This window comes from Bos indicus, chromosome 14, assembly GCF_029378745.1.
Source record: "Bos indicus isolate NIAB-ARS_2022 breed Sahiwal x Tharparkar chromosome 14, NIAB-ARS_B.indTharparkar_mat_pri_1.0, whole genome shotgun sequence".
Classification (NCBI taxonomy): Eukaryota; Metazoa; Chordata; class Mammalia; order Artiodactyla; family Bovidae; genus Bos; species Bos indicus.
In genome coordinates, this window is record NC_091773.1 from 8667064 (window position 1) to 8693547 (window position 26484).

Below are 26484 nucleotides of genomic sequence, written 5' to 3' on the forward strand. Positions count from 1 at the left end.
GGAGTTCTCTGTCTCCTTCTTTGGTGTGTCCTTGCTTTCTGTGTATGGGGGCCAGGTTGTGAACCAAGAGTGTGGTCCAGACAATCTGAGATTATGTTAGGTATACATGCTCTGTTTATACAGTTTCTTTGCGTTAGGTTTTTGAGGGAGAAGGGAACAATTTCAGACACTAGTAAAAAAGTTTCAGTTTATTTTTTTTTGTTGTAGGGATGCTGAACCAGAAGTTATAAGAAGATTGGTCAGGATCAAATAGTTGCCAGGAAGTAGGGTGAGTGGGGACCACTGGAATCCCTGGAGAACCAGCTGGAACATGACTCCATCTATCACTGAAACCCACGTTGGCCTCTTCCCATCTCTAAGCCTCTAACTTTATTGCCATGATTGCCCTGCTATAGAGCCACTCTCACTCCTGGACCAGGATTTGGGAAGCTGAAGGAAACCATCCGTCAGGGATCAGAGCTATGGGTCCAGTGCATGCAGTGAGCCAGTAGGTAGGTCTGTGAAATTTTGCATGAGCAACAATGAGGCCTGAGCCACATGGACCTTCCAAGGAATACCATGGATCCTGCTGAATACCTACCTTCCAACTCTTGTACTGATTGCAATTCTGGCCCATCCTAGCTAGGGACATACAGAGAAAGAACTCTGAGACATACGGTCAGTTTAACCATATTGACACATAAAGCCACTATGTGGGACAATATGTGATAATTACTACAAGCCACTAAGATTTGGGCTTTGACTTTTACTATGTATGCTCAGTTGCTCCACTGTGTCCAACTCTTTGAGACCCCATGGACTATAACCCACCATGCTCTTCTGAACAGGGATTCTCCAGGCAAGAGTACTGGAGTGGGTTGCCATTTCCTACTCCAGGTGATATTCCCAGCCCAGGGATCAAACCGCATCTCTTGTGTCTCCTGCATTGGTAGGTGGATTCTTTACCACTGTGCCACCTGGAAAGCTATAGCTCTGCTCTGAAGAAAGAACTATTTGCATCTAAAAGATGAGTAGGAGAGACAGTGGCTGGGGAAGGAGATGGCCAGGGGCAAAAGAAATAGCATGTTCAAAGAGTTTGAGGTGGAACTAAGCTGCTGCTGCTGCTAAGTCGTTTCAGTCGCGTCCAACTCTGTTCGACCCGAGAGATGGCAGCCCACCAGGCTCCCCCGTCCCTGGGATTCTCCAGGCAAGAACACTGGAGTGGGTTGCCATTTCCTTCTCCAATGCACGAAAGTGAAAAGTGAAAGTGAAGTCGTGCAGTCGTGTCCGACTCTTAGCGACCCCATGGACTGCAGCCTACCAGGCTCCTCCATCCATGGGATTTTCCAGGCAAGAGTACAGGAGTGGGGTGCCATTGCCTTCTCGGGAACTAAGCTGGAGAACCTGAAAAAACAAAAAGCCACCATGATTGAATTCTAGAAAGATGGGGTGTGGTGAGGGAAAGAGAGGCTGGAAAATAGGCAGTACTGGACCTCCCAGGGCCTTGTAGATACTGGAAGGGACTTTGAACTTGATCTGAGAGAGGAGTAATGACAAACCACTGAAGTATTTAATCAGAGGAACAACGTAATCAGATATTTACATTGCAGAGATCATTCTGGCTGTGGCTTAGAGCAGCAGTCCCCAGCCTTTTTGGCACCAGGGACTGGTTTTGTGGAAGAAAATTTTTCCACATGTAACGGTGGGGTGGGGGGTGTTTTCCAGATGATTCCAGCACATTCTATTTATTGTGCACTTCATTTCTATTGTTATAACATCAGCTCCAGCCTCAGATCATCAGGCATTACATCCCAAAGGTTGGGGACCCGGATTTGGGGGATGTGTTCGGAAGAGGCAGATGACAGAAAGTTGGTACTGAAGTCCAGATGAAAGAAGGTGGCCTCTGGAGCGCCAGAACTGACAGTGGAGATGGAGAGTCTCATTCAAGGGCTACAGAGGGAATACTGTTGACTGCTCCTGGTCCCCTGACCTGAGCAGTTGAATGGAAGGTGATGCCATTCAATGAGACACAGAAATCCAGAGGTGGGTGAGGCTTAGGTAGGAAGGGAAATCATGAGTACTTGAAGGAGTTAAGCAAGCATGCAGGCATGTTTATTTATTGCTTATAGTATTTTAAATTTAATTCATGACATGCACCAAGTACTATTAGCATTTCCCAAAGTGTACTCACTAGCATCCTGCTCACCAAAAAACAGTGTATGAACTACAGTGTTTTCACCAGGAGCTGGTTGTGTGTGTGTGTGTGCTTGGTCACTCAGTCATGTCTGACTCTTTGCAACCCCATGAACAGTAGCCTGGGAAGCTCTTTTGTCAGTGGTGATTCTCTAGGCAAGAATACTGGAGTGGGTTGCCATGCCCTTCTCCAGGGCATCTTCCCAACCCAGGGATCAAACCCAGGTCTCCCACATTGCAGGCAGGTTCTTCACTGTCTGAACCACCAGGGAAGCCCAGGAACTGCTTACAAATACAGAATCTCTATTGCTACTTTAGACCTACTCACTTCTACAAAATCCCCAAGTGATTCACAGTACATTAAAGTTTCTGAGACACAGACTTAGGACCAAGTTTTATGAAATGTTATGTGACCAAAAGGTTTCCAAGGAATATTATTTTCATAAATGATGAGAACAGGTGTTTTTTGAGTAGTTTCAAAGCCCATTATTGCTTAAAGAATTTATAATGATTTCTATTTTGAAAACTTATATTTTCCAGAAGCTTTTTTTAAAACTACTTTAAAAAAATTACTTTACAACCATACTGAGGCATGATTGACATAGAAAAAGCTGAACATATTTAATGTACACAATCTAAGTTTAGAGATAAATATACACCCACGAAACCACCACTAAAATCAATACCAATAAATATATATCCATCACCTTCAAAAATTTCCTCCTGCTCTATTTATCTACTATCTATGAATCTATCATCTGTTTTGTGATAGGTCACTTAACATAAGATCTGCCTTCTTAGCAAGTTTTTAAGTATGCGATGTAGTATTGTTAATTGTAGATATTATGCTGTTCAGTAGATCTCTAGGACTTATTTATCTTTGCATAAACTTTGCATCTTTTGACCAACACTCCCCTGTTTTCTCCTCCTCCCAGTCTCCGGCAACCACCATTCCACTTTTATAAAGCTCACTGACCTGGTTGTTGGCTGCATTCTTGGCTCATGGATTCAGGACAACTTTTGAGACAACTTTCAGATCCTTCTCCAACATGACAGCTTGCTCCATCCAAGTGTGTAAGACAAAGTGGTAAGACAGATGCCTCCAACTTTTGTAACCCAAGCACAGTAGTGGCAACCCATCAGTTTTGTCTTGTTCTATTTAGAAGAGGCAAATTATTCATCTCGGCCCCCACTGAAGGGGAGGGGATTTTGCAAAGGATTCTTAGGGGACAGCTTTGAAAGCTGCTGACCACGGACTAGATGGACTTGCCTCCTAATAGCTTTTCCTGCCTGGGGGTGTTCTACAGAAGACTCTGCCTTTGGCATAACCTCAGGGGAAAGGAAACCCCCAAGAAAGAATGAGATTGACTTTTGTGCAGCCTGGTGACTGGTGCCTCAGAAGGGAAGCTGATTTACAGAAAACAAACAAGGAATCCATCTTGGACATATGAGCTGAGGACTCACTTAAGTCTCATTTTTTTAAACCTCATTTAATGTTCCAGGCCATCCAGTAACATACGTATTATTACATTTATAAACGTAATGAGAAAGTTACAACTCAGAGGTTAAGTCATAAACTGGGGGCACAGCTAGTATGGCAGACAGAGTTTATGTGTCTGTCTGGGTGACTCTCCATTACCCTATGCAACTCAGTATTGATGGAAGTTCTATTTCTTTTATCACCGACAACTGCAGGCTTTGTAGAGACCCTACAATAGCATCTGGTGTTTCCCTGGTAGTTCCAATGGTAGAGAATGTGCCTGCAGGACAGGAGACCTGGGTTCCATCCCTGGGCCAGGAAGATCCCCTGGAGAAGGGAATGGCAACCCACTCCAGTATTCTTGCCTGGAGAATTCCATGGACAGAGGAGCCTGGGAGGCGGGGGTGGGGGGGTGTGGTACAGTCCATGGAGTTGCAGAGAGTTAGACACGACTGAGTGACTAACACTTTCATGTACAATAGCATAAGAAGTTTTATAATAGCTGAAGAGTTTTCAGCTCCAGAAACATTTAAATATAAAATTTAAAATGCCACTCACAGTTTCTTGAAAAGTCCAACCTTTGTTGGATAAACATATTGGCACTGCAGACACTTTCAGAAGATCAAGCTCTGGAATTTGATAGTCTTCTGAATTGAATAGCATCAATGTCTGGTCACCAATAACGATTTGGGCAAAGCATTACAATGCACTAAATGCATGCATACTAAGTTGCTTCAGTTGTGTCCAACCCTTTGCAACCCTATGGGCTGTAGCCCACCAGGCTCCTCTGTCCTTGAGATTCTCCAGGCAAGAATCTTGGAGTGGGTTGCCGTGCCCTGCTCCAGGGAGTTTTCCCAACCACACACGACTCATACTGAAAATGGCCAGAAGATGATAAGTGAGAGGTGCTGCTTCTCTGAAAGTTTTTCTTTTTTTCTTGCAGCTGGGGTGATGAGTTGGTGCAGAAGAGCATCCCTGGTGTGCCTGTGATGCGTCCAGCTGGTCTGATTCATCCCCCACTGCCGGTCTAGGAGACCGCTTTAATCTTCACCATGTTCCTCAGCGTGAGCGCCACTGATGTGAGTCGCACAGGAAGTGTGACCTCATTGTGCCTCTCAGCCTCTGGTTACGCAGGCTGTTTTTAAAAGAAAACAAGAGCAGTTGTAGGCTGCTTTCCAGAGAACTACATGCCCTTCTATTCTCAGAAACAGCCAAAAGAACAAGTGGCTACTGAAGACAAAAGTTCCCTGCAAAAGCCTGCACAGGGAGATGTGTGCAGCTATCTATTAGGAGGAGGGAAAGACGGGGTTTCTCTTTCTTAAGAGACTTCTGCACCTGTTGATATGCTGGCATTATTTTCAGCTGAAGACCTGCTAAGTCCTGGATCTCTCTGCTGACTCTCAACCACAGGAAGCATCATATTTCAGTAACTATTTTTCATTTATCAATTAGAAGAAGAGGTTGGGAACTTTCTTTGGAAGGAAGACGGACGGACGCATGGGCAAATTGCTTTACAGGACAGAGGAGTTGCTTTCGTAGAACTGATAGATAGGGTCTGTTTTCTTGAAAAGTCTTAGAGCTGCACCGGAAGTCTTTTTCAATGTTACTAAGATTTGATTAACTGTTAGCTAACCGTAGCCTGTTGTATTTCCATTAATAAGATGTAGCAGTAAGACCTTACTTTCTGCTGTGCAACTTGTTGGCTTAAAATTGAACTTGATGATTGGGGGAAATTAACATAGGGTAACTTGGGCTGAACAAAAATGGAAAGGACTAGTGACATTGTACAGTATTGTAGAGCAAACAGTATTATTTTATATTCCAAACCATTGAAATCTATGCGTATGCTTTGATTTAGAGATCTTTCAGGGGATGGCAGAAAGTTCTCCTGATTTCTCTTAAGGTCCCTATAAGGCAGGATCTATATTATCTGGCAGGTTTTGTGTCTAGTTTATTGAAAGAATCAATTTGAATATATAGAATTATTCGGGTTTGTTTTAATTGTGTGACAGCTACAGAAACAATCCATTAGTAGTTACCACATTTGAAAAAAATGTGAATAGAGATGATGAATCAGAGAAGAATTTTGTCTTACCTTACTCTGCTGCTAGGATAATAATGTATACAAAATTGAATGATCAGTGGAAAGCAGATCCATGCGATGAGTGGTAAGTGATGAAAGTTTACATAATATACACACTTGTATATGTGTTTAATTTGTAACTGAGAAAGTAAATTATATGTTCATAAAAGGTGAGTTTTGAAATCTGCCCAGCAATATACTATTTTTAGTGCAATGCTTCTTATGCTACTTGGAAATGTCCAGGCTGATAGTAATGATAAAGACCACCAGCCCTCTCTGTAGCTACCTGTCAGTGGTTTGAGGTGTTAGGCAAAAGACGGTCCCCAATCTTCTAGCATTGTTTGAACTTGATAATGAGGTTGAAGTGTGGTGGACGATAAAAATACAAATACATCTATTTAGAGAATTCTAAAACCAATCTTTTTTTTTTTCGGATTTCTTGACCAAATAATTAATTTTCGTTATTTTATTTTGAATACAAGTCAACCTTTGTAAGTTTTGCTTTCCCAAATAAAATGTTATCTTTATTTACAGAAAAAGATGATTTAGATGCACTGAGTGAGACAATGGAAAATGAAATATAAAATCATCGAGGCAGACACAAACTCAGTGGTCCTTCAACTCTGCCTTCATTTCCATTTATCTCTGTATTCTTTCAGTAAACAAATCTGACTAGTGCAATGAGTAGATGCCATCTGTTTTGGCATCATCTTTCTATTTTTAATACATAATCCACCTTTTTTTTTAATGTCTTGTGCAGAAAATCTGTGAAGTTTGAACAAGCAGCCGTCCCAAGATGTACCAAATATCTCAACTGATGTCAACACCAGTAGCAAGTAAATGTAAGAGAACTGCTCTACGCAATTATCTTTTGAACGATTAGATTCCTTTTAGCAATTTCCCTGCTTTGATTTTGCTGATACTCATACCATTAACCATCTGTCAGTAGCTTGTGCTTCTTAAATGCCAGCTTTCACTTTGGCAATGATTTTGACTTCATTTCTTTCCTTGAGAGAAATGTGGTATTTTTCCTTTTAGTAGGAAAAAAAAAAATCACTTTTTTAGATGCCTGTGCATAAACGTGAAAGATTGTTTATCAGCTACTATTAAGATGCAAAACGGTTTGTCTATAAAAAAAATACTGAATGATTTTGATAGCTACTTACAGAAAATATGGGCGTTGTTAAAACGGTAGTGGTTTCAAATTTCTTCCTTCCTCTTGTCATTTGTTTTTTCCCCAAACCCTGCTTCTAACCTTCCTTCACACACCTACAATTTTCTCCTTCAAATCAGCCAACTCAGTCTGAAAGTCTAAGCTCCTTTCTTTGTCTTAGATATTAATTATCAGTAATGGAACCAAGTTTCACTGAGGCTGTCTATCACAAGTATTCACACCATTTCTATACAATATAAAATGCTGCAATAGCATTTAGAATATTAATCAACTGCAACTTTTCCCAACTGAAATGTGTTGCCAGCCCTTTGGTTAAACCGGAATGAATGAATGCACAATCTTTTTAAAAAATTAAGAATATTCACAGGTGTCATACACTGGAAAATCATTTCTAGAAAACAGACATTTTTTTCCTCCAACAATGTCTTCTGCTCGTTATTTTGTAATAGAAGTGCCTTCAGATGCACTAATGAGAGAGAATCTAGGCAGATGATTGAATTCCTCAAATGAGTAAGCTAAACGAAACAGCACATTGGGTAATTGATTTGGGTTTTCGACAGCTTCCCACAAGATGTTTTCTTCCTCCTTTTCATGGGTCAGTTTGATGCTAATGGTTTATTATTTTTGTTGTTGTTCAGTTGGTAAGTCATGTCTGACTCTGCAACCTCATGGCCTGTAGCCCCCCAGGCTTCTCTGTCCCTGAGATTTTCCAGGCAAGAATACTGGAGTGGGTTATCATTTCCTTCTCCAGGGGATCTTCTCAACCCAGGGACTGAACCCTGAGTTTCCTGCATTGGCAGGTGGATTCTTTACCGCTGAGTCACAAGGGAAGCCTGGTTTATTACTGCCTCGTCCAAACTAAGGAGTCTCTCAAGGAGTGTTGAAGGAGAGATGAGACAGAATATAGAAACCCCTGGATTAGGTCTTGCTCCCGTAGAGTCCTGAGAATGAGTTATGTTAGTCATGAGTCACTGGAGGGTTGCACCTGTTGAAATCTGCCGAGGCTGGGACATCAGCTAGTCACACCCTCCACTGTGTGCAATCATGCATGTTGATGCAGTGTGATAAATTTGTATTTCTCTCTCATTTGCTTATGCAGATTCTTCCCAGTCGGAGAAAGAGTATGCTGTAGAGCCGTCTCCCCCATGCATTCTCCCAAGGTATTCTAGGGGACCTCTCTTGTGAAACATCAGTCAGATTTTTTTTTCTGTATGCATTATTTTGTTGTATTCTTGACTTGGTGATCCAGTAGCTAAGACTCTGTGCTCCCAATGCAGGGGGCCCGGGTTACATCCGTGGTAGGGGAAGTAGATACCATATGCCACAGCTGAAAGATCCTGCATATGGCAACTAAGACTTGGCACAGCCAAATAAATAAGTAAACAAATAAATACTTTAAAATACTGGAAATTCCCTCTCAGTTTAGTGGTTAGGACACTGTGCTCTCACTGCCATGGCCTTGGGTTCAATCCCTGGTCAGGGAACTAAGATTCCACAAACCGTGTGGTGCAACCAATATATATATATACTGGTTTTAGCTTTCATCCAATTTTGATATGGAAATATATTTCCAGTCTCATGCACATATGAACTGAAAACTTGCCTAACCTAACAATGGAGATTGGAAGGGAGAGGAGTGTGTGGGCAAATGTGAATTGCTCTTGTTTGGTGCATACCAAATACTGATGTATTGTTACTTTTTCTCTTAAATTGATATTCTCTTAAATATACTTTTACTGCCTTATTTTATAAGAGCCATGAGAGTCTATACCAAAGCACAAGCCAGCCAAATCTCATGTTCCATGAAGACATGCTGAATCTGCCATTTTGTTCAAGTTCTGCAAAGAAGTCTCTATCTTTTCCTTCCTTTGCTTTTCTTTTTTCCCTGGTCTCTCTGTCTTTTATTCCTTACACAGGCATCAGTTGATGTTTCCTTTAACATTTTGTGAATCATGCCAGTAGTATGAAGGAATCATGCAGTGATATTAGAACCCGCCCCCTCTTATAAATTTCGGGCCTCCTGCTACAATCAAATGAATCAGCCAGAGGAACAAGCAGCTCTTATGGAAAGAGCACGTGCCTTAGAATCAGATAAACCCAGATTCAAAATCTTAACTCTGACACTTACTAGATGTGTCAAATACCTGATATATTTACCATTCTCCATCTCTCTCTCTCTCTCTCTTTTTTTTTTTCCTGCTGTACTATGAAGATACCAATCTTTAACTTTTAGGGAGGTTTGTGAAAAGCAGATAAAGTGTGAAGTAGGGGCCAAGCTCATAGTAAGTTTTCCATAAATAACATCCATTTAAAATAGTGTTTTGCTAACTTTAGTACATGTAAGTGTGAGTAGTCTTTTTTCTTTGATGGCACCAGTTATTTTTCTAAGTTTTTAAATTTTTTTATTGACGTATAGTTGATTTACAATGTTGTGATAATTTCAGATGTACAAGAAAGTGATTGAGTTATATATATTTTGAATATATAGATATGTGTATATTCAGAGTGAATATTCAGAATATATATATATATTCTTTTTCAGATTTTTTCCCTTAGAGGTTATTACAATATATATATTGCTCAGTATATTACACAGTACACTATCTGTGTACTATAGTACACAGATTTTTGGTTATCTATCTTACATATAACATAAATAAGCTTTAAACTTAAAATTTTTTTCAGAATTTCAGTAAAGGGTGAGGCACAAGGTTGCATTTCAACCATATAGGCATGTGATTGTTTTTCAAACCTAAGGCAATTACAGATGAGCCTGACCAAGTAGAGGACTTCCCTGGATAGCAGATCAGGGAAGGTAACTGTGTGATCACGTATGCAGCTGATCTGAGGGAAATTGGCAAAAGCCAAAAAAAAAAAAAAAAAAACCACAAAAAACTCTTTAAAAAATATTTGTGTATTTATTTGGCTGCATCAGGTCTTAGTCGCAGCTGCCAGATCTTTCCTTGTGGTGGTCAGACTCTCTATTGCAGCATGCACGCTTAGTTGCTCTGTGTAGCATGTGGGATCTTAGTTCCCCAACCAGGGATGGAACCCATACCCCTTGCCTCACAAGGCAGATTTTTTTTTTTCTCTTTTGCAAAGCAGATTCTTAACCACTGGACCACAGAGAAATCCCCCAAAAGATCTCTTTGACTGCATGTTCTCCTATAACTCATTAGTGTCTGGTCTGTGTAGTTGCAATTTCCCTACTACAGTGACAAGAGTAAGGATGTAGCAGTTGGAGGGCTCTTCAAAGAAAGGGTGGGGAGTGAAAGATGCTTGGAGCTTCCAGCATCCCAGGTAGGCTGTTTTGCAATTTCTTACATCCAAGAAAATGGACCATGTCAAGGACGGGGTGGAGGGGGCATCATATCTCAAAGAAACCAATTCACCCTAAGTTTTCATCAAAGTGTTTAAAACAGGAAGAAGCACTAAACGTGCTGTAGTTCAGTGGTCTCACAGGTGAAGAGATGAAGCTCAGAAGATTAAAAGAGACACCATCAGAAGTGCAGAAGTAGTTGGTCATCAGGAAGGCAAAGAGGTGGTTTTCCTTCATGGTGACTACATGTGTGGTTTGTGTGTGGCTGGATGAACCGGATACAGGCTGAAAGGGCTTAATCGTCCCCCTGTAGCTCTGTCTGTGATTTCCTCAATGGTGACAGTCCCTTTGAGGGCCACTCCGGAGATCCCCTGACGGACTCCCCGTTCACCTGTCGACGAAGTCCCAGACTTCTCACCAACGGCTACTACGTCTGGACAGAAGACAGTTTTCTCTGCGACGAAGATGGAAACATAACCCTGAGCCCCTCCCAGACCAGGGTTCTCTACAAGGAGAACTTAGTCAGGTAAGTAGAGGAGGTTAGGTCAAAGGATCTGCATTCCAACCCATCTGTCAATTATTCATTCACTGGTTCATTGAACATTGTGTATAAGCAGCCTATTTCTGCTCAACATCATGGAAGTACACGGGCTCATAAGAAGCAGGGGTGGCTGACTCATGAAAACGAACAAAAGTTATGAACTGGGATGTCCCTGATGGTCCAGTGGTTAAGACTCCCCGCTTCCATGGCAGAGGGTGCAGGTTTGATCTCTGGCCAGGGAACTAAGATCTTGCATGCTGTAACGTGTGATAAAAAAAAAAAACACCTTTTTTTGGGGGGGCTGGTGTTTAAAGTAATGAAGATGGGCTTCCCTGGTGGCTCAGTGGTAAAGCATCAGCCTGCCAATGCAGGAGACATGGGTTTGATATCTGATCCCGGGAGATTCCACATGCAACTAAGTTCAGGTGCCACAACTATTAAGCCTGTGCTTTAGAGCCTGGGAGCTGCAACTCCTGAGCCTACGGGCCCTAAAGGCCATGCTCTGAAACAAGAGAACCCACCGCCATGAGAAGCCCTTGCACAGCAACTAGAGAAAAGCCCGCACAGCAATGAAGACCCCGCACAACCAAAAATTAAAAAAATCAATTAAAAGAATGAACTAGTTTTTTTTTAAAAGTAATGAAGCAATAGAAGTGCTGGGATAGAAGCCTGGATGGAGGGTAGCGGAGTAGAGAAGGAAGAGAGGCCCATTTTCTTTGGCGGGATAGATTAAAACGAGCTTCCTTGAGATGAAGATGGTTGATTGGATGTTAATTAAGAGGGATGTAGAAAAGAGGACTACCTGAGAGAGGGTACAGGTATGGAGGCCTAAGAGACCCTGATACAGTGTGAGGAATGGCAAGTCGTTTGGAAGAAACACAGTTTACGGTGGAAAGACTGCTCTCCACGAGAGGAGACTAAACCCAGAAGCAGGGCTGGATGGAGGGGGTTACGTTCCAGCCTGAGGAATCTGGGCTTTATTCTGTAGATTGACAGGAGCCCTTGACAAACTGTCAGATTCATCCTTAGCAAGATAACACTGCTTATAAGGTAGAGGATGGATTGTTGGATTGTGGGGAGTGGGGACACATGGAGAACCAAAATCTTTGGAAATGCAAACCCAATCAGGTCACCACCATCTGCTTGTCCTTGCCATACTTCAGAGCCCTTTATGTTAAATTCTAACTCCTTCACGTAATAGTCAAGGTTATCATTGGCCCTCTTTTTACCTTTCCTGCCTCAATTCCTAGCATGACTCAATATGAGACTGTTTGTTTGTTTACCCCAGAAAGCCTTCCTTGTCTCCAGATTAGCAATACCTCTCCTGGTGCTCTCAAAGCAGCCCTAGTTGACACTGCCAGAACACACGTGCACACAGCACTCACCAAGGGCAGAAACGATGGAGCCAGACTGCCTGCGTGTGCATCCCAGCTGTGTCAGCTACTAGCTGTAAGACGTCAGACAAGTTATTTAACTTCTTTGTGCCTCAGTTTCCTGATCTGAGATATGGGGTAGCAGTAGTACCTACCTGTGAGGCTGTTCCAAGGATAATGTGAGTTACTGGGCATAAATCACTAAGAAAGACACCAAACACAGGATGAGGTCAATGAAAGTGTTCGCTATATCTGCATTACTTTTGTCTTTCGACCCAAGGTTTTGTCTTTTATCTCAATATCCTTGACATTGATGCAAACGCCTGGCACATACAGGAATCTAAGAAGCTTCTCTGGAATTAATGGAGGAAAAAAAAGAAATGCGCTTCATGGACCTGGGCGACAGACACGGGTCCCATGTGTCTGCTTTCACTGAATTCTCTGCTTTGCCCGTGAGTTGACTGCTACTTGTTATTCACCTTACTACTTTCATTTCTCTCCAGAATATTTAGAAAGAAAAGGAGAATCCGCCGTTCTTTTTCTTCTCTCTTCAACCTCAGTGCCTCTGAATCCTGGCTGCATGGAAGTATCTTTGATGATGTTGACTCCTCCCCCAGTGAGGATGTCTGGTTGGAGGGGGTCAGGAGGCTGGAAACAAACCACTGCAAAGAAAATGGTGAGTTGAACCTCTTTTTTCCATGGTGAGATAGCATTTCCAAATGGGCAGTAGCAACTTTTAAATAATCACCTAAAGTCCTCTCCACACTACTCATGTGATCCAAATGTATTCATCTGCATCTCATGCAAAATAACCTAATTTAAATATGCAAATTATTAAGCCAATAATACCTGGAACATATCTGCATGTCTCCAATGGATCTTTTCTGTACAGGACATGGATAGACAAAGGTTACTGGAATCAGAATTCAAGTCCTAGTTTGGGCACACTGTGATAGTTACTTAACTTTGCTAAGTCTCAATTTCCTCATTTTAAAAATAAGATATGTATACATGCTGCTGCTGCTGCTGCTAAGTCGCTTCAGTCGTGTCCAACTCTGTAAGACCCCACAGATGGCAGCCCACCAGGCTCCCCCGTCCCTGGGATTCTCCAGGCAAGAACACTGGAGTGGGTTGCCATTTCCTTCTCCCATGCAGGAAAGTGAAAAGTGAAAGTGAAGTCGCTCAGTCGTGTCCGACTCTTAGTGACCCCATGGACTGCAGCCTACCAGGCTCCTCCGCCCATGGGATTTTCCAGGCAAGAGTACTGGAGTGGGGTGCCATCGCCTTCTCTGATATGTATACATAGTGTAACACATATACATACTCCTATCGAAATTTATGCTATATGCATAATTAGATATATAATATATACATATTATATGCTGCTGCTGCTGCTAAGTCATTTCAGTCGTGTCCGACTCTGCGTGACCCGATAGACGGCAGCCCATCAGGCTCCCCCGTCCCTGGGATTCTCCAGGCAAGAACACTGGAGTGGGTATACATATTATATAGTACACATTATATGATATTAATATATCTAAATATGTATGTGTAGATACATATATAAATATAGTGATAGGAACTCAAAGCACATCTTTTTTATGGTTATATATTTTTATTTAATCAAGAAATATAATAAATGTACTTGTATGTGTACTTATATACACATACAAGTATTTTTAATACTAATTCACACCATATACAAAACCCAATTTGGGGTGGATATTAGACCTAACTGCAAAAACAGGGTCTATAAATCTTCTTGAAGAAAACTTAGGAGACTATCATCACAACCTTTACCAAGCAGATTTTTTTTTTGGATAGGACCCAGAAAGCACTAATCAGAAAAGGGAAAAAGAAAAGTAAGATAAACTTAAATGATTTTCTGAAGACCCAGTTCAGAAAATGAATACAGACAAAAACCATTTTACACAGCATATTAAAGAGTGGCAATGGACTGAAGAAAATGGGAATGGCTAGGAGGAAGCTGCTGTGTTACACAAGGGGCTCAGCTCGCTGCCCTGTGATGATCTAGATGGGGGCAGTGGGAAGGTGAGAGGAAGGCTCAGTTCAGCTCAGTTCAGTCACTTGGTCATGTCCGACTCTTTTCGACCCCATGAATCGCAGCACACCAGGCCTCCCTGTCCATCATCAACTCCCAGAGTTCACTCAAACTCAGGTCCATGAAGTCGGTAATGCCATCCAGCCATCTCATCCTCTGTCGTCCCCTTCTCCTCCTGCCCCCAATCCCTCACAGCATCAGGGTCTTTTCCAATGAGTCAACTCTTTGCATGAGGTGGCCAAAGTATGGAGTTTCAGCTTTAGCATCATTCCTTCCAAAGAACACCCAGGGCTGATCTCCTTTACGATGGACTGGTTGGACCTCCTTACAGTCCAAGGGACTCTCAGGAGTCTTCTCCAACACCACAGTTCAAAAGCATCAATTCTTCGGCGCTAATCTTTCTTCATAGTCCAACTCTCACATTCATACATGACCACAGGAAAAACCATAGCCTTGACTAGACCGACCTTTGTTGGCAAAGTAATGTCTCTGCTTTTGAAGATGCTATCTAGGCTGGACATAACTTTCCTTCCAAGGAGTAAGCGTCTTTTAATTTCATGGCTTCAGTCACCATCTGCAGTGATTTTGGAGCCCCCAAAAAATAAAGTCTGACACTGTTTCCACTGTTTCCCCAACTATTTCCCATGAAGTGATGGGACCAGATGCCATGATCTTAGTTTTCTGAACGTTGAGCTTTACGCCAACTTTTTCACTCTCTTTCACTTTCATCAAGAGGCTTTTTAGTTCCTCTTCACTTTCTGCCATAATGGTGGTGTCATCTGCATATCTGAGGTTATTGATATTTCTCCTGGCAATCTTGATTCTAGCTTGTGCTTCTTCCAGCCCAGTGTTTCTCATGATGTACTCTGCATACAAGTTAAATAAGCAGGATGACAGTATACAGCCTTGACGTACTCCTTTTCCTATTTGGAACCAGTCTGTTGTTCCACGTCCAGTTCTAACTGTTGCTTCCTGACCTGCATATAGGTTTCTCAAGAGGCAGGTCAGGTGGTCTGGTATTCCCATCTCTTTCAGAATTTTCCACAGTTTATTGTGATCCACACAGTCAAAGGCTTTGGCATAGTCAACAAAGCAGAAATAGATGTTTTTCTGGAACTCTTTTGCTTTTTCTATGATCCAGCGGACATTGGCAATTTGATCTCTGGTTCCTCTGCCTTTTCTAAAACTAGCTTGAACATTTGGACGTTCACGGTTCACGTATTGCCGAAGCCTGGCTTGGAGTATTGTGAGCATTACTTTACTAGCGTGTGAGATGAGTGCAATTGTGCGGTAGTTTGAGCATTCTTTGACATTGCCTTTCTTTGGGATTGGAATGAAAACTGACCTTTGCAGTCCTGTAACCACTGCTGAGTTTTCCAAATTTGCTGGCATATTGAGTGCAGCACTCTCACAGCATCATCTTTCAGGATTTGAAATAGCTCAACCGGAATTCCATCACCTCCACTAGCTTTGTTCGTAGTGATGCTTTCTAAGGCCCACTTGACTTCACATTCCAGGATGTCTGGCTCTAGGTGAGTGATTACACCATCGTGATTATCTGGGTCGTGAAGATCTTTTTTGTATAGTTCTTCTGTGTATTCTTGCCACCTCTTCTTAATATCTTCTGCTTCTGTTAGGTCCATACAATTTCTGTCCTTTATTGAACCCATCTTTGCATGAAATGTTCCCTTGGTATCTCTAATTTTCTTGAAGAGATCTCAAGTCTTTCCCATTCTGTTGTTTTCCTCTATTTCTTTGCATTGATCACTGAAGAAGGCTTTCTTATCGCTCAGAGAAAAGGAATATATGTATACACATAGCTGATTAACTCTGCTGCACAGCAGTGGGAGCACAGAGCCCGAACCACTGGGAGTTACATTACTCTCTTTTAACAAAGAACAGGCTCAGAGCTTTCCCCTACAAAAGTATTTAGTGCAAATTAAATAAGGTCTCATGTTCATTGTACTTGTTCTTACATTTACTTTTTCTTTAGGGCATTTAAATGAGTGATATAAAGTTTCCTTTAAAGTAAAAGACTAAGGTGAAACAGTCTAAGAAAATTTGAAGTGGCTAGGAGTTAAGAAGGCTCTGCTGCTGCTGCTAAGTCGCTTCAGTCCTGTCCAACTCTGTGCGACCCCACAGATGGCAGCCCACCAGGCTCCCCCATCCCTGGGATTCTCCAGGCAAGAACACTGGAGTGGGTTGCCATTCCTTCTCCAATGCAGGAAAGTGAAAAGTGAAAGTGAAGTTGCTCAGTCGTGTCTGACTCTTAGCGACCCCATGGACTGCAGCCTATCAGGCTCCTCCGTCCATGGGATTTTCCAGGCAAGAGTACTGGAGTGGGGTGCCATCGCCTTCTCTGTAAGAAGGCCCTGGGAGGTGGCAAAAATCAGGTGAACTATCCGTGGATGTTTAAAGTTTGGGAATCGCCACTCTAAAGGCAGAGTTTCACATATTTGGAAATTCACATGTTGTTTTTCCCATTGCTGCCTCTTCAAAATATGTCCAAACAATCCGAAAGCAATTGGACCGCAGCAGTGCTGCACGTGCATGAGGTATCTTGTTAAAACTCTCATGGTTTCAGAATGTCTTCTAAATATAACAAAATCAAGTACCCCCACCCCCAATCAGTAATTAGTCAACCCGGGTACACATGGGGCTTTGAAAGCGCTCATCTCTGCTGTCAACTGTAATCAAATCTTCCCCAGACTTCTTGTTTTCCAGATTTACCCAAAGCCCCCTGACTTTTATCAGCAAATCCTTTTTCTCTGGAAACATCGCCGAGTTAGAAGACTCGAGAGAAGAATTCAAAATTAAATTGTTCTGCCGTTTTCTCTCTGGGAAATGGATGCAATCAAAACTTACTTCCTCTGATTTTCTTTTCCTTAATTTTTCAGGCTAAAATGGGCTTTTTTTGTGGTGTTGGTGTTGTTGCCTATTTTGTTTATCCTCAGCTCACCCCTTCCACAGCTGCATCCAGACACCTTTCCTCATTAGCTGCAATTCATCTTCTAGCTCTGATGTTTCGTGGCTGCCCAGATCCAATGCTGCAATTTGGACTGCATCCTCAGAGTCCATGAGTCATACTGATAGAGGATCCAGGATCTAGACAGGGAGGACTCATCAGGGCTTCCAGCTCTGTTTCTGCCAGTCCCAAGAAAGAAAGACACGATGACCTCAGACAAGGCACCCCCGTCTGAGGTCTACAGTTTTCTCTTGATCTAGTGCCTCCTCCATAAATGTCTTTGATGGCAACATCTGTACATGGCTTTGCGTTTCCCTCTATAGCAAATGATAATGCCTATTTTGTATGTAAGGATAGGGAACTTGCTTGGAAGAATTAGATTCATCCTTGTAAAACAGAAGCCAAAAAAAAAAAAAAAAAAATCAGAAGCCAACCACACAATTTAAATAAACCAAGAGAAACAGAATAAAATTAATATCTTCAAATATAATCCCAAAGAATTATTTATTGATACGTTCTCTGGATTATGCAGGGCTTCCTTCATAACTCAGATGGTGAAGAATCTGCCTACAGTGCAGGAGACTCAGGTTTGATCCCTGGGTTGGGAAGATCCTCTGGGGAAAAAATGGCAACCCACTCCAGTATTCTTGCCTGGAGAATCCCATGGACAGAGAAGCCTACTGGGCTACAATTCATAGGGTCCCACAGAATCAGACGTGGCTGAGCGACTTTCACTTACTTACTGCATGATGATTCTTTCATTTATTATTTTTAACATGTTTTCTATTTAATTTTGGCTGTGCTGTGTCTTTGTTGCTGCCCATGGGCTCTCCTCTAGTTGCAGCAAGCTGGGGGCTACCCTAGCGGCAGTGCGTGGGCTTCTCACTGTGGTGACTTGTCTTGTTTCGGAGCACGGGCTCTAGAGTATGAGGGCTTCAGCAGCTATGGCATGTGTACTCCATAGTTGCAGCTTCTGGACTCCAGAGCACAGTCTCAATAGTTGAGGCACACTGGCTTAGTTGCTCTGCAGAGCGTGGGATCGTCCCGGGTCAGGGATCAAACCTGTGTCTCCTGCATTGACAGGTGGATTCTTCACTACTGAGCCCCCCCCAGGAAAGCCCCTTTCATTTATTATTAAGGTTAGAGGGGGAAAAAATGTCAGTGAAGTGTGAATTGGGGGAAAACCATGTCTTTTCAGAGATGAAAATTCCTTGATCATTTTTTGTTAAGACTCTTTTGTCTGTAAAAATTTTTTTATCTTTTTTTCTCTTTTTAATGCCATCTCTTCTTTTAGAATTTTCTTTTAGAAATTTCTGTGCAATATTTCCAGAATTCTACATGAGATACATTTTTATCTCATCTAACTCTCAGCAGCAAAGCGTAAGTTCAACAGAGTAGCTTTGGGCAACAGCTCAGGAATATTTTTACTGTTGTCACATCCTCATCATGTCTCCCCAGATCTTAGTTCAATGCCACGCTTGAATACATAATCAGCCACAAAGGTACCAGTTCCTTCTTACTTCCATGTGAATATGACCACATAGCTTCCTCTCTTTTTTAAAAACAGCTTTATGGAGATATAGTTTATATATATATATATATATAAAGTCTTTATATATATATATATATATAAAGACTTCCCTGGTGGCTCAGATGGTAAAGAATCTGCTTGCAAAGCAGGAGACCTGAATTTGATCTCTGGGTGGGGAAGATCCCCTGGAGAAGGAATTGACAACCCACTCCAGTATTGTTGCCTGGAGAATCCCAAGGACTGAGGAGCCTAGAAGACTACAGTCCACGGGGTCACAAAGAGTCAGACATGACTGAGTGACTAACATGCCACACCACACACATTCTATACGATTGTGCCAATTGGACATTTACAGGAGGTTTTTAAGGTCAATATTGGCTGTCTCTGATCTTTACTCAAGATATCAGAGCCCAGCGTCCCTCCAATACTGCAAGATTCAGAGTAAGAGTAGTACAGTCCATGGGGTTGCAAAGAGTCGGACATGACTGAGTGACTAAGTTTTGTAGAGTTTTGGGTGGGTTTTTTTTTGGTCTTTTGTGTGTGTGTGTGTGTGTGTGTGTGTGCGCGCGTGCTAAGAAAAAAAAATCTACCTTCTCAACACATTTTGAAGTACATAAAATACCACATTGATATCTATAGCCACATGTGTGGCAGAGCTCTAGAACTTATTCATCTAGCATCACTGAAACCTTATATCTGTTGAACAATTCCCCTTAGCCCCCTGCCCCCTCACCCCCAGCAGCCACCCTTTTATTCTCTGCTTCTCTGATTTTGACTATTTTAGATACCTCGTGTATAAGTGTAATCATGTGGTATTTGTCTTTCTACGACTGGCTTATTTCACTTAGATGAACCTCCTAGTTCATCCGTGATGATGCAAATGGCAGGATTTTCTTTATTCATTTGCCTATTGATGAACATGGGTTCTTTCCGTATCTTAGCCATTGTGATTAGTGCTGCAGTAAACAAGGTCCAGGACCTCCTCTGCAGTCTGGGCGTTATTGGATGCTCGGCATGGTTCACTTCCTACCATTTCCTTTTTCTGTGACAACCAGCAAAGATGCTTCTGCAGACTGCTTTATCAAGAGGCAGCAAGTTGTGGGCGGGAGGGTAGGAAGGAGCCTGCAGGGTTGGCGGAATTCCCATGTCCAAAAGCATCAGTTCATTGGTTCAGTATCCAGGCCTGTCCTGTGTATATGGTATCACAACATCCCTGGGCTTTATTCCTTCAGATACCAGTGATACCCTATCCCTTTTTCCCTGCTGAATCTGTGACCATCCAAAATGATTCCAGACATTGTCAGATGTCCTCTGGGGAGAGAAATGACTTCTGGTTAAGAAGCACTGCTATATGAAGACCCCAAGAGTTCTTGAGCTCCTCAGTCACTCCCAGCTTCTAGAACAGGGCTGGGACTCTCTCCACCACTCACACCACTGAGTGAGCACCTCAACACACAAAGCACCTCTCAGTACTCCCATCCTCCAAGTTGCCCACAGGATAAATCTGAGCTCCTGAGTGAGCATGACCCATGAGGCCCTTCATGATTTTGATCCCCATTGAGCAATCCCAAGTAACTCAGCTGATAAAGAATCTGCCTGCAATGCGGGAGACTCCAGTTTGATTCCTGAGTTGGGAAGATCCTCTGGAGATGGGATAGGCTTCCCACTCCAGTATTCTTGCCTGGAGAATCCCATGGACCGAAGAGCCTGGCAGGCTACAGTTCATGGGGTTGCAAAGAATTGAACATGACTGAGTGACTAAGCACAGCACTAACAATCCAGCCAGAACCATCTTCCAGGACTGCCCACGCTCAGGGGCTCCTGTCTGGCCACAAAGGACGGCTTGTTCTTCTGGGAGCCCACCATATTCTGTGCGGGGACTGATGTCTTTCTTTCTTCTTTCCCTTCTTTCTTCCCCTCCCCCTCCTCCCCCTCCTCCCTCTCCTCCTCCCCCCTCCCCTCGCCCTCTGTCTGTCTCTTCCTGGCCTTTGCTCTTCCTTCTGTCTCTCTGCAAGTCCTCCTCCTAGGCCTTCAGATTTCCGCTCAAGCACTCAGACACTCCATCCCAGGCTCCATCTGGACACCTTCTGCCAGGTTTCCGTGCAGTGATGACCTCTTTGCCTCCTAACTGTGATCCGGTGTGCCTGTCCCTCCCCAGCCATGGATGGCACACAGCACTTGTCTACTCTGACTTCTGACGCCCAGCCTCCCGAACTGTGTCTCGTATGCAGTTATACAATAATTCTGCACTGAATGACTCCACAGATCCGCCTGCCCCAGGCCTGTGAAGCTTTGGCCTTCCCCTCAATGCTGGCTCCCCTTCCCAAATGTCTCAGGCTTGGCGCCTTCTTGGGGGGCTCAGTCACCCGTGGGCTGCCTCCGGCTCTCCTCTCTGCTGTCATTTCCCCTTCGTCACTTTATGCTCCATGGAAATAGAGGTTAGAAAAAAATGTTTCTGCTCATTCAGTTCCAATTCTCTGTGCTTCTTGAGACTATTGCTGTGATCATTAGAGTCATGGAAATCACACACACACACACTGAACCCCTCTGCTCTTCCAGGAGGTGATTTTGACTGTTCTCTGACTGATGACTGGGAGTCACAGAAGCTGAATGCAGAGTCTGTGAAAGCCTCCTTTTCTGGCCCTGTTGCCTCTCAGAGACCCAGAGAAAACTCCTACGACTTGTCTCCTCAGTCCCAGTGGACGGCTTCTGAACGTTTCCAGGAAGAGGCGTTGGATCATCCAAGTGAGTTTTTTTAAACCTTTGCTGCACCCACATAATTCCTCCTTTCAGGGCCCGGAAGTGACTAATGTCCCCTTAGGAGCTGGCATCAGCCTGCAGCCAGGTGATGCATCCACAGAGGAGGTGACTGACCTGGAGGAGTCATCTCAGAGGTACTAGAAGGACTGGATTTGCGGTGTTTTCTTTGTTTTTTAAAAACCCTGAAGACATTTGGGAAAATGCTAAGTGTGACTAAAGCTGAGTCGTGCTCATACATAGCTGTCCGTGATCATCGTCTTCATATCTAGCTGTGTGTTTGATATATGCTAGAAGAAGAAAATAAACAGGAGAAAGAACATTCTTTCATGATATGCCCCTGGCAAGGAAAGTCAAAAGATACCAAAGTCTTGATGCTTGCTGTCAGTAGTAAATCTGAAATAAATTCAGCAAGCATCTCCCTTAATCTCTATGCTAATACGGGTGGACCAGGTTTGCACAGTGTTGCCTCAAGGCGCTGTCTTGTCCCCAGCTTGCCAAGTTTCAAAGCCCAGTTCCCACTTCAGTTTACCCAACACTCCAAAACGTCACATTTTCATCTGTAAAGGGAGATACTCATAATTCCCACCCTGTATCGATAAATGATTGAAATAATCCTCATCAAGCACTTAGCATCATGTGCCATGTGTACTAAGCGCTCCAAAAATGTGATGTTACGATTACCTAAGATGGAAGGTGAAACGAAAAAATAATGTCTTCTCTTTCTTCGCCTTCCTCAAATCTTGAATATTTATCTCACTGACCACTTCTACTCCCAAAGACCAACGTGCCCTGCTTCATTTTGTTCCCATTGCAGCTATTAGATAGGTCTTGAGGATTTTTTTAATTCCCTTTCCAGGGGTCAGGATGACCGGGACAGCAGTGTTTATTGTTTAAACAGTTTCCAGCTGACAGTTTCATGTCCCACCTCCTCCAAGGAGTCCACCCTGTTTTCTGGGGAAGAGGTCTTCAGTGACCCCTTTTTGTATTCCTCCAGCTCTCAGGACTCCCCTCTCTCTTGCCCATTTCTTGTACTGTTCTTGAATGTTTACTTTTGTATCTCCTCCATCAGGCCGTCAGCTCTTTCAGGATGATGGTGACCATACCTCAGGCATCTGTAGAATCCCAACTGCCCATGTAGTGCCTGGCACAGAACAGGGGCTCCAAGACAGTGGTGGGCCAGTTAAATGAGCTGTCTCCATTTTACAGAATAGAATACTCAAGTTCCGGTAGGCCAAGTCAGCCTTTGCACGAGTTCTTTGTTGTGTCTGGAATGTCTCCCACGGGCTATATGCCTGGAAGACCCCTACTCTTCCTTTAAGGTCCTGTTAGAGGAGACTGCCTCTGTGGGGCCTTCTCTGCCCCATGCTGGTGGGTGGAGGTAGCACTTGGCTTCCCCAAGATGCTGTAGCACCCGGCACCATGTATCTCTCTCTTGGGGCCATCTTCCTTTGCTTCACTTGGCTATAAAGCCCTGAGTGGATGAGGTCTCCATCTGATGGAGATGATGCTGTTTTATCTCCTTCATGTAGGTTTTGAGTGTGCAGATTGTTTGAGGTACTGATCCATATGCTAAAGGTATAAGTGTGCCTGGCATCATTTTATCAGTCAGGGTTTTTTGAGTTCCAGCGGAGGAGAACCCAACTCAAAATGGATTGATCAGTCATTAAATGTATTGGTTCATATTAATAAACATTCCAGGCAAAGATTCCAGGTCTCTGTCAGTCTCTTCAAGTCTCTTTTCCTCTGTCCACTTTATTTTTTGAAATGCTCTTTATTACTCCATGGTAGTTCTGCTGGCTCTGTGCCTGCAACTTCCCCCAGTCAAAGTCAGCAGAAACAAACTCTAGACTTAGGACAAGAGGGCTGGCTACCTTGGTTCTGGAAGGGTCCCAATTACACAACAAAACCTATCCCTTTGTCACTAAGTATATGAAGATCCAGGGGATTGCCAGGTGATGCTAGTGGTAAAAAACCTGCCTGCCAGTGCAGGAGATGTAAGAGATGTGGATTAGATCCGTGGGTTGGGAAGATCCCCTGGAGGAGGGCATGGCAACCCACTCCAGTATTCTTGCCTGGAGAATCCCGTGGACAGAGGAGCCTGGCAGGCCTATCTATGGTCCATAGGGCTGCAAAGCGTCAGACATGACTGGAGTGACATAGCACACATGCATGCCTGTGAAGCTCCAAGTGGATTGGAGCGCATCAAAGGCTGGGAGGGAAATCAGTCTGTTCACTGGAACCACACACTAGGAGGAAGGGAGAGGGGACTTCTCAAGGAAAATATGGGCACTGCTGCTGAAGAACAGCAAATAGATGCCAGCTATTGTCAATAGTCTGACGGGGAAACATAGAGAAATAAAACAATAATTTTAATTCAGTGTGGAAACTTTGTTGATGGAGACATGCATGAGGTATAATGGGATTTCAAAGACAGAGCAGCTAAGGGCCAAGGGGGAGGTGAAGACATCCAAGACTTCCTGAAGGAGTTTACACTTGAGCCAAGCCAAAATTCATGCTAAGTGAATGGCTACTGATGGAATGAAGCAATGACCACCTTGTCCACAATCACAACGCATGTCTTTACAGAACTTGAGTTTAAACCCAGTCTTCCTTCAGTATTCAAGTCTAGGGATCTTTGCAGTTTGTCAACCTACACTTATTTCTGGGAGAAAATATGTTTCAAATTCCACATGAAATCAGAGGAGGCTAAGAATAGAAACATTTTAAAAGATGGTTAAGTGTTTGATTGAACCCACAATAACTTATTTAAATCTCTGTATATATTAATATGAAATACTGTATATGTGCAGTGATGTCATTCACAACTGCTATATTTTGCATTTGCCCATCTTCAATGTTTCACCCATATTATGGACTAAGCAGGTTCTTGTTAGCTGACTCAATCTCAATTCAGAACGTAAATAGCAAAAATAAATACATGCAGAGCTCAAAGTCCTTACAAGTTTTAAACAACTTGCAAAATTGAGCTTTGGAAGCATTTGGCAAAAATGAAGCTGAGATCTGTTCTATTTTCCTTTAGATCTTTACGTGGTCATCCTTAAAGCAGCTCCGATTCCTTTTAGGCGGTTAAAATAAGACTCAGAGTCACAATTGGTTTAACTCTTCCTTTTTATAACTGCTGGATGATTTGCAGTCATTTCCACCATGGCTCAGTAGCGCTGAAGTATTTTAAGACAGCAAAGAGTTTTGCAAGGACAAATAGTTCAGACTATTTATTCTCTTGTTTAGCCCTTTAGAGACTCCCAGTATGCCAAGTTGCCATTCTTTTACCCACCCTATTTCGGACAAAACATGATGTTCTGGCTGGACGTGGTTTTTCAATCTTGGCTCTGGCAGCACATAGCTCCGTGACCTTGGTTGAATTTCATCACTTGAAATTTGGTCTTCTCATTTGCAGAACTGTGATCATGGTTCCTGCCTCCCAGTCTGGTCATGGTGATGAAATGAACTGATGTATGAAACCTCTTTGTGAGTTATAAGGCACTCTACAAAATTTAGACTTTAATATATAATCATCATCCCAGTTAGATTTCTGACATTAGCATCAAGTCTACAAAGCCTTTTGCCAACACTGAGGTAAAAGGCAAGCTCCAAACTGTCTATGTGGTACAATCGCTTATGTTTTAAGTGTTAGGAAAAAACTGATAATTTTCAGAAAATTTCTAATGAAAGGCCCTAGACAGCATTTGATAATTTGATCTTATTGCCATGCCGTGCCATGTCACTTCAATGGTGTCCAACTCTTTGTGACCCTGTGGACTGCAGCCCGCCAGGCTCCTCTGTCCATGGGATTTTCCAGGCAAGAATATTGGAGTGGGTTGCCATGACCTTCTCCAGGGGATCTTCCTGAACCAGGGTTCAAACCTACATCTCCTACAGCTCCCACATTGTACGCAGATTCTTTTCTGCTGAGCACCAGCGAAGCTCTTAATCATATTACTTAGGACAAATTACTTGAACTGACACACATTTAAAAACATTTTTTTTTTTTGGTGTATCAAAAAAAAGTTTTAGTATGATTTTGTTGTTCCAAGACTACTTAATCAACAATGATTTCTAATTCATTTATTTTTTATTTTTCCTGTTAGAAACCAGTTTGTTACGAGAGGTCTCCTTTCAAGCAATTCTGCTTGCTGCATGCTTAATCATTTCTGCCTGTGCAAGGTAATTTAGCTTTTTATGTTCATGCAGTGGTGTTTCATAATTAATGAAGCTGTAATTGATTGATGATTTCCTTGCCTTATTCCACAAAGCATTTTAGGTAGCTCTGCGGTTAAGATTTGTCCATTTTTCTGTCCATTGGCTTTTTATCTACTACCTCCCTCTTCCCATTATCTCACAAAACACACCAAAGGCAGTGGATCTTGCTAGAAATTGGATTTGTACCATGCATTATCCTTTGCTTAAATCCTCAGTGACCCCTTGTTACAGATATAATCTAAGTCACCCTACATGGAGTTCAAGGGCATATGACATCCCCACTAGGGCACTTGGAGTTCCCACTGGGACTCCATCTTTCCCATTATATTTTCATAACCTCACATAAAATGTCTTCTCAGCATCTCAGAGGACATAATGCTCTTGGCTGATTATAGGCATGTTTCTGTTCTACCCTCTGTCCAGCGTGTCCTTCCTATTCTTTTCTTACCCAAGTCTCCAGGGCAGTCATCAAGTCCCTTCTGTGCTAAGCCCACTTGGGCCTCAAGGCCTTTGCACTTGCTATATATTCTGCCTACTACAGTCTTTTTTCCCTGGAGAAACAATAACTTGTGCCCTTACTTCTTTCTGGTTATCTGTTTAAATGTCACATCGGCAGAGAGCCCTTCCCTGACAACCGTAGATAGACAGAATACCATTCTCTATCACGCACATCTCGCTTGGCTTTTCTCCAGAGCATTTATCATGACCTGACCTAGTCTATGTTCGCGGGTTTAAAAGTTAATGCTCTATCTCTCCCTACAAGATTGTAAGTTCCCTTGAGAACAGAGATACTGTGCTAGGGC

At 42.8% G+C, this 26484-nt stretch overlaps 1 protein-coding gene across 6 annotated transcripts in view; it reads left to right on the top strand.

Annotated features, from left to right (window-relative positions):
* The first annotated feature begins 207 nt into the window (after positions 1-207).
* TMEM71 (transmembrane protein 71) overlaps positions 208-26484 on the top strand; it is a 34401-nt gene continuing 8124 nt past the window's right edge. Inside the window, exons 1-9 of one of the 6 annotated variants that reach the window (XR_011570482.1) lie at positions 208-491; positions 3108-3259; positions 4596-5078; positions 6496-6577; positions 8009-8069; positions 10542-10754; positions 12646-12818; positions 21260-21445; positions 25570-25645. Coding sequence is in view for 5 of the 6 variants with exons in the window: in XM_070802431.1 (XP_070658532.1) it covers positions 6532-6577; positions 8009-8069; positions 10542-10754; positions 12646-12818; positions 21260-21445; positions 25570-25645 (755 nt within the window). In the remaining variant the exon portion in view is untranslated. The other 5 variants (XM_070802431.1, XM_019974094.2, XM_019974090.2 and 2 more) reach the window with 5 other exon arrangements.